The 9,317-nt window shown below is 29.9% G+C and overlaps 1 protein-coding gene across 2 annotated transcripts in view; it reads right to left on the reverse strand.

The window, feature by feature from the left end:
• The window catches only part of s100b (S100 calcium binding protein, beta (neural)), a 2,362-nt gene extending 1,212 nt beyond the window's left edge, over positions 1–1,150 (reverse strand). Inside the window, exons 1-2 of one of the 2 annotated variants that reach the window (XM_058761327.1) lie at positions 1,035–1,150; positions 616–781 (exon numbers count right to left, since the gene is read on the reverse strand). In XM_058761327.1, the coding sequence (XP_058617310.1) occupies positions 616–753 (138 nt within the window). In that variant the 5' untranslated portion in view covers positions 754–781; positions 1,035–1,150. Of the gene's footprint in view, positions 1–615; positions 782–1,025 lie in introns of both variants that reach the window. The other variant, XM_058761328.1, reaches the window with a different exon arrangement.
• Positions 1,151–9,317: the final 8,167 nt, after the last annotated feature.

Below are 9,317 nucleotides of genomic sequence, written 5' to 3' on the forward strand. Positions count from 1 at the left end.
AGTGTAGAGTAAAAAAAAAGTTTGAAATTTAATTACTTCTGTGAGAGTTGGGAAAGAAAAAGCTTAAATATGAAAATAGCTATTTCGCTTAGCGTTAAAAATATTGAATCAAATTTTTTACACAAAAACTCAATGCTGGCATAAAGCCTTGATTGAAAATCAAACATCCTTTAAATTTCAAAACAAAGTGTAGAGTAAAAAAAAAGTTTGAAATTTAATTACTTCTGTGAGAGTTGGGAAAGAAAAAGCTTAAATATGAAAATAGCTAATTCGCTTAGCGTTAAAAATGTTTAATCAAATTTTTGACACAAAAACTCAATTCTGGCATAAAGCCTTGATTGAAAATAAACATCCTTTAAATTTCAAGACAAAGTGTAGAGTAAAAAATAAAAATAAAAAGTTTGAAGTTTAATTAATTTGTAAGGAGTTGGAAAAGAAAAGGCTTAAATATGAAAATAGCTAATTCGTTCACCATTAAAAAATATTTTAACCAAATTTTTGACCCAAAAACTCAATTCTGACACAAAGCCTTGATTGAAAATCAAGCATTCTTTAAATTTCAAGCCAATGTGTAGTGTAAAAAAAAAGTTTAATTAAAGTTTGAAGATTAATTACCTCGGTAAGAGTCGGAAATTCATTTGTGAGCAGCTCCTTGAGTTCGGTCTTTTTTAATTTGTACTTGTCGCCTTCTTTGGACGAGTATTTGTGGAAGACCTCAATGATGGTTCCCAGGCAGTTCTCTAAGTCTGACATCTTAATGTAGTGTAGCGTTCAACGTTTTCTGGAATAATTACAATAAGCACTAAAAATGTGGAAATGTTTGAAAGCAATTTCAAGCTGTTTAACTTTTCCCTCAAATGACTGTAAAGGTTTAAGTGTTGAAGCAATTTTATGGACCATTAACTTTCTTTCTGTCTTTTGCAAACACATTTCTAGCCATTATGTAGTTAGTTTTGCAATTTCATCTGCAGTTCGGAATGCTTGGAGCAAAATAAGCTGTAAAACATTGCAATGATAAAACTTACTAGACTTACCAGCAGAGAGTTTGTCAGAATGAGGCGATTCAGAGCAGAGTGAGATGGGAGTCCATTTATAGGTCTGAAATGGAGGGGCCTGTAACTTGGAGATTCTGACCTGTCAATCACCAGAACTGACCAATGAGCTTCTGACCTTGTTCTCACTCCACTACACACACATTCGAGTGAGATACAATACAAAGAGATGAATATGAACACACACACACACACATACACACACACACACACACACATACATAGAATAACATTTGTGTGGCCAAATTTGATAAAAAATTATATTATACAAAATAATGCCTTTGCCAACTTTCAAAGCATAGTATTTTGTTTACATGTAAAATGTGTAGCTAAATTAAACTGGGTAAGTTTTTGTTTGTTTGTATGTTTTTTGTTAAATCTGGTAAATTTTAGTTGTCACTGAGTTTTGAAAACTTGATACCTAGTATGTTTATTGTTTATACAGGCCTTTTTGATTTTTCTTTGAAACTGCATTGTCTTGTCAGTCTTTTGCAAGGAATCAAAGACATGTCTCCTGTTTCTGTACATTGGTCATCTCATCTTCTCGTTGTGTAGGCCATAAGGATATATGTTCACCACTTTTTTTCCTTTCTGTTTTCCTTTTGATCTTTCTTGGAAGTTCTGTTGCGCAAAAGCGCACACAAGTGTTTTGTTGTCAGGCATCTTGGAGGACGACAATAGTGTGTTTGAGAGGAAGTGAGTGGTGTGGCATGTTAATCAGCCGATCCTTTTCTGTTATAGAATTGGCCAGACGTGTGTCCTAAACACCACTGGACTATTAAACAGCTTTGACACCAAGAAAAACATACACACAATGCATTAACACAATCTGTAGTTTACGTTTTCAAGAAACTTTAACCTAATAATAGTTTTCAAAAGTATTTTATTTCCCGAATTTTTGCTTGTTGTTACAGATGTTTGTTACCATAAGCATGATATTGTCTGTTTGAATACTTATAATAATAATAATAATATTTTGCCATTTAAATGTATTATTCTTATTCTTATTTAACAACTGTAACGGCATTTTAAATGTATTATTGTTGTTGTTGTTGTTATTATTATTATTATTATTATTATTATTAAGTTCATATATTATTATATATTGTATAATATTTTCATTGGCTGTTTGAAAAAAAAGAATAATAATAATGTTAAATAATAAATATAAATTGCAAATTATTATTATTATTATTATAAAATAATATATTTTAATTTTAAATTGTATATATTATATATTCATTAAGTGTTTGAATAATAACAGCAACAATTGTAATTGCTTTTATCTATAATAGTGTTATTATAGTGTTATTATATATAATAGTGTTATGTAATACTATTATTCACTATTATTGAATAATAATAGTGATAATAATAATAATTGTTATTATGTTTTAATTAATAAGTGTCTTTTTACCACAACATCAAGTTTTAATGCAAATCTTTGTGTATATTTTGTGTATAATATAATATAAATAGATTTTTCAAATTTGTCTTATTTATAATATTACATATATTTTTAAATTATATAAATTTTTTGCAATCCAAAAACATTTATTTTCATAAATAATAATAATTACAGTTGCATTATATAATATTAAATATTATAACATTTATTATATGTTTGCAATACAAAAATTATTTTCATAAATAATAACACATGGGAAAACATGAAATTCAAAGTTTGTGTATACTTTTCATAACTATCAATTACTCTTTAAACGTATAAATGAATATGTTTTATATAATGTACTCTAGCAGGAGTTGCAATATTATAAAAATTTGATAAATGTTTATTGAATGCTTGTGTACAATATTATTGCATTATAGTTTACTATGAAGACTATGAATATACTTAGAAGTTATAATAAAGGTACTATAAAGATATAATTTAACTAGATATTATACTTACTAAATATTATAATGTATTAAACTGCTGTAATAATTACTACTATTGTTCTAAGCCTATATAAACAGTGAAATCTGAAGTCGTAAAGTCATTCTCCATATGAAAATGAAGAGGTGCATGGGAATGCAGTCACGGGGCACTACGATCCTTCACTCTCCCATCCTACTCCTCCCTGGCGTTTATCCAGCAGGCCGGACGGTTGGCGATTGTCGGACGGGCTTTTTTCCGCCATAATAAATGTCTTTGTGGCCTCATATACGCAGCACAAGCACACTGTTGTTGACAGCAAACACTGCATCTTGTGTGGGCCTCGCTGTCCTGACGGCCTTTCTCAGGGGTCAGCTGGATATAACACCCCGTCAACAAATCAATAATCCATCTCTCTGCCTCTCCATACTCATGTGTTGATTTGTTCATCACATTGCGATCTGGGAGCGGCGTTCATTCGCAATGGACTGACTCAGATGACTGTTCAATCATGGGTGCTGTTGTTTTGCCGTTATGAATCCGTGATCTTGATCAGATCCAGTGGGTACACTGTAAAAGTGATAAGTTGACTTAACTTAATACAATTGAGGAAACCAGTTGCCTTAAAATTATTAATTAAATAATAATAAAAAAAAAAACTTAAGCCAACTTATCACTTTTTACATTATTTATTAAATTAAATTAAAAAATGTAAAAAATAATTAATAAATGAAATAGCGAAATTAAATGAAAATAAATAATAAACAAAATAAATTACTAGAATAATTAAGAAAAAAATCTGAATAAGAAATAAAATCTAATTAATTAATTTAAGGCCCTTTAGTTGTTAAACTTAATATTAAGTTTAAATGACTAATTCATAAATAAATAATAATAATAATAATAAATAAATAAAAAAACTTGTTAACAGATTACATCAAAATACATTAAAAAAACAAGTTAATAAAATAATAAATACAATAATAATAATAAAATAATATGATGCTCTTTAACAGTTAAACATAAGTAAATAAATACATACATACATAAATGAATGTCTCCACCATAAAATCAAATGTGTGTGTGTGTGTGTGTGTGTGTTTGTTTTAGTCTGGCTGTGAATAATCTCCTCTGTACAAAACGGCTGAATAAATGAGCTTTTGTTGGCCGCTGGATTGAGGAACCTGTTCTCTCCCTGCTGTTGTGTCAGCCATATGATTGGCTGCCCAGTGCACTCTGGGATACTGGTGGTGACCTGACAGAGGACTCATTCTGAGCTCCAGCCACGCTCAGGATCACATGCTCTCATTGACTACTGTTTTCTTACTACGGATCTATCACGTTCACAATTTCACTTAATCTGAGTGTTTGTATATTTAGAAGCTGTATAAAGAAGAAGAAGAAAAAAAAAAAACAAGGGTGAAAAAATCACTGCTGATATTTCATTTGCAAAATTAGTATTTTAGTTAAACTTAATTTAGTTAGTCTTCAAATGTTCAGAAATGCATATTTCGTTTGTATTTTTCAAGAGCTGTTTTTTTTTTTTTTTTTGGATTGAACATGATTATCTAAAAATAAGAAGACTTTGGACCAATGGGATTTCATAGTGGGTGGGGCTACTTACATGATATTATTATTATTATTATTATTCGTGGTGGTAGTAGTATTAGTAGAAGCAGTAGTATTGTCTTTGTAACTGTTTTATTTAGAGGTAATGTCTATCTATCTATCTATCTATAGATCTATATAGTACAAAAACACAAAACAAAAAAAAAAACATTACTAACAATATTAATCCTGGCTTCCACATGAATATGTTTACTGTAAAAGTTTCGGTAACACTTTATTTTAGGGTCTCTTAATTAGTTGCTTATTAGCATGCATATTACTAGAATATTAGCCATTTATTAGTAGTAATTAAGCATATATTAATGCCTTATTCTACATGACCTTATTCTACATCCCTAATCCTACCCAATACCTAAACTTAACAACTACCGCACTAACTATTAATAAGCAGCAAATTAGTAATTTATTGAGGGAAAAGTCATAGTTAATAGTGAATTAGTGTTTCCTATTCTAAAGTGTTACCAAAATTTCATATAAAATGTATCTATATGTTTTTGTGGCCTTAAATGTCCACTTGTGAACTGAAATTGCAAAAAGTCCACAAAATTAATAAAAGCAACCTGATTTTAAAAGGTTATGTAAGGACACTATAATATTTTCTTGTCAGTTAAATCATGTTTTGACCTATTAAATATTGCTTAATGTGCATTTTGAACCATTTCTAGCAAGAAATAGGCTAGTAAATTTTTTCCTAAAGACCATCTCAGGGCCTGTATATTTAGTGAACCAATATCAGTCAATGCAAATTAAACTGCATATTTTTGCAGAAATATTCAAATAGATTCAGAAATTGTAATTATCGCCACCACAGCTGGTAAATAATGTTGTTTCTGCTGAGTTTAGGCTGCTTTTCGCAGGGAAACAGTCGGGAACAAGGATTCACAACGACAATTACGACCGAATATTTCACCGCTTGACCTTCTGAACGTTGAGGGACGAGATGTGTGAGTTGTGTTTGCGGGCGGTTGATGGGAGAGAAAATTTAGTATGTTTGGCCACATTCACTCGCGTCCGTTTATAGTGTGCGAGGCGCTGAAAGAAAGTCTTTGGAGTAGCTATTTTTCAGGTGAACTTTTCTCTCCATACAAATCACCCAGCGAGACTCACTGGCCTTCCTGTCGCTTTGGCTGTTGTCATGGCGACGAGCCGTTGCCGCGCTGCAGTGGCGGTTTTTCGTTCCCACCTCTCGCTGAGCCAGAAAGGTTCGCCAGAAGCTGAGTCATCGCTGGGAAGCGCGCCACGGTAACGGACGAGGGCAGCTCTCCAGGTGCTAAAGTGTCCCGCTTCGCTGCTGCTCTGATTAAAAAAATCATGCGTTTGAATCTGAAAATATCACAACTTGACATTTGCTGCAGTCGAGTGGTAGTTCAAAACGTTTCTTTTATAAACAACCACATGGGGGCATCGCTAGCATGCTGTTAACAGTTATATTCTACACAAATCGCATCTAGTCTCTTTGAAAGCAATTCAGAGTTGGTTAAAATCACGTTGAGAGTCTTATAATGCTTTGTTGGTTCATTTACGGACCGTTTGGGTGTATTTGTGTTACTGTAATTGGTTGTTTACGCAATTTTTTTCCCTCATCTGCAATGTTTATGCTTAACCACTAGGTGGCAGGCTTGTATTTTTATACAGTTTTGATCTGTTCTGAAGGAAGCCTCCCTCTCTGTCTGGACACGTAGGTTTCTAATCTGTCCCGTGATTCCTACCTGCAGTGTTTCGTCTGGTCTGTTTCCACAGATAAACCGTCCAGTCAACAGAAGCTGTAAGCCACTTATCCCGGTAAAACAAGCTGCCGTGTGGCAGACATGTCTATAGTTTAGAAGTCACGTGACTCCCCTTATGAGGGGCAACGGTGTCGGATAATATCGTAGTAATATTTTCCTTAGTGGATACAGTGGATAAGTAATATAAATAGCATATAAACGTAATACAAAAGATTATATATTTGTTTTATATATATATATATATATATATATATATATATATATATATTATTATTTATTTATTTTTGGTATTTGGTTTTATCTTTGAATTGTAAAGCACCTTGGACAATGAACATTGTAATTATATGGTGCTATATGAATAAAAAGACTAAGACTATATTTGGTATAATGTTATATAATTGTTATTATTATTTGAAAAAATAAAAAGTAGTATTAAAATGATTAATTAATAATCAATATTAATCAATTACTGTAATATTTTCAGCAATATGTTTTAGTGGATATTTTAAATATATGTAATATTTTGAATATTACAATATTTGGTATTGATTCGATATTATAATAGTTTTATATTGTACTGTTTATTATATTTCATATGGTCATATTTTAATATTTATACATAATATATGTCAATAACAAATGTGATCATCTCAACAGTGTAATGCATTTTTCCTATGTTTAAAAAAACTTATTGTGATGAGAACAGCATTTTTATTAGCTGCAAAATTGCAATATCAAGTAACCAGAAAAAGTAGTAGTAATTTTTCTTAAATGATACAGTAGCAACAGTAACTTAACAAAATTTTTAGAAGCATGACTGACAGTAGCTACACATACACACATAAAAAATTATATTAAATACTATAAAAAAATATGAATATTATATATTGTTATTATATAATTGTTATTGTTATTATAAAAATCAATATAAAAGTGATTTAATATTAATCAATGTGAACATTAATAAATAATATAACATTTATTATATAAAGAGTAAAATATTAAATTATGACCATATTAAATGTATAATTTTTATTTATAAATCATATATGTCAGTAAAAAAATGTGATAATCTCAGCTCTGTAGCAAGTTTTCACCACGTTTAAATGAATCAGCAGGTTTTCTTCAGAAATTAACACAGTATGAAAAGCAGTGATTGTTTTAACTTTTATAACTCCAAAAAAACAGTAATTTGCTCAAATTACTATATTCATTTTTCAAAGATACAGTAGCAGCTACTATAACTTAACCACATTTTTTTAAAGTTTAACAGTAGTTAACTGTTTTCAAAACAGTGTAGCTTGTTTATTAACAAGACACTTTTTTGCTACTTGTACAAGCTACGTATAGCTAGTAGCGATTGTAGCGCGACGGACTGCTAGCTCACTATTGCAGGAGCAGATTTACGCTAAGTGAGCTGAGGTAAATATTTTCGACAAATTATAGGCATTTTTAGCTTAATTGATTAGCTTAAATGTAGTTAGCAATGTTTAATTTGTAGCTTTTGTAGTTAACAGCTTTTTTGCATGATTAAGTTTTATCTTGATGAGCTAAAGTAGCTAGTCTATAACACAAGCTATATGTCACAAACAGGTGCGGTGGCATGCTGTTATAAAAATGAAGAAATATGAGAAATAGGAAATCACTTGCTAGGTTCACCGTAATGTTCCGTACGGGGCAGCCGGGTCGATTGGCAGCACAATGGTCGGATCGATATCTGGCCCTGTTGTGCCGCTAAGTGAAGAGAGGTTTGATCTATAGCATAGAATTGGTTTGGCTTGGAATCAGGGCTCATATTTGTAAAAGGCCTTTATTTGAGTCCGTCATCTGCTGCGGTAATTAGAAACGGAAGTAAGACTTAGCGCTCAACTTCACTGAGATCAACAAGTGAACAAACATAGACATGCGCACATGGTCAGATAGAATTAATTCTGCGCTCATGTAACAATTTCGCAAAACTACAAAATTAAAATATTTTACCAAAGACTTCATTACCCCTGCTGACATTTTTGCTGACGCCAACTAGAATGAAGATCAAGCTGTGTAATATTTGGACATTTACCCTCCTAGACAACGTCTCATTATCGTCCCGTAGTAAACAAGCTTTGCAAACTGGCAAAAACAACACAGGCGCGGTAATTAAATTGGATTAAGTGGATTATGGGGCCCTTGTGATGAATTGGCTGCCTGTTGCAGTTTGGCACCCGAAAACTGTTTGGCTTTTCCTCACCTCACCATGTCAACCCACACGAAGATGCACACACTCAAACACACACTTTTGAGAGAAAATGTTTTAGAACCTTCTCAGGTTGATCATAATTTTTTCTTAAAAGTAAGCATGTCTTTATAACTATTTGCTAAAAAAGTGTAAAGTAATATAAATTATAATATTAATGTTATATATTTGTAATATTATAATATTATATATAACATGTATAATATTATAATTGGTAATACTATTGTTATTTTAAAAAGCAATTAATGTAAAGTTATATTATTGCTAATAAAATAAGATAAAATGATAATTATTACAATTATAATACAATAATAATTGTGATATTAATATGAAATATATAATAATAATAATAATAACCACTACTGTATTAACAAAATAAAATAATATAAAATGTAGTATTATTTTGATTTATAATATTAAAATAAAATAAATAATACAATATTAATATAATAAGAATTGTGTTTATTATTCATTTTAATTATTATTTTTAAATGTACCAAATAATAGTAGTAATATAAAATAATAATAAAATTAATATTAGTTCTATTATTATTATTATTATTATTATGTTTATTATTTAAAAAAAACTAAATAATAATACAATAATATGTGTTATAATTATCATACAATAATGATCGTTATATTTTTATTTTAAAATATTAATATAAAACAAATAAATACATATTAATAATCACTATTATAAAAATATTATTATGAAATGTATTATTATATGTTATTTTTAATTGTTTAATATTGTTACATAATTAAAAATAACAAAATATGAATATAATAAGTAT

This window comes from Onychostoma macrolepis, chromosome 22 (assembly GCF_012432095.1).
Source record: "Onychostoma macrolepis isolate SWU-2019 chromosome 22, ASM1243209v1, whole genome shotgun sequence".
Classification (NCBI taxonomy): domain Eukaryota; kingdom Metazoa; phylum Chordata; class Actinopteri; order Cypriniformes; family Cyprinidae; genus Onychostoma; species Onychostoma macrolepis.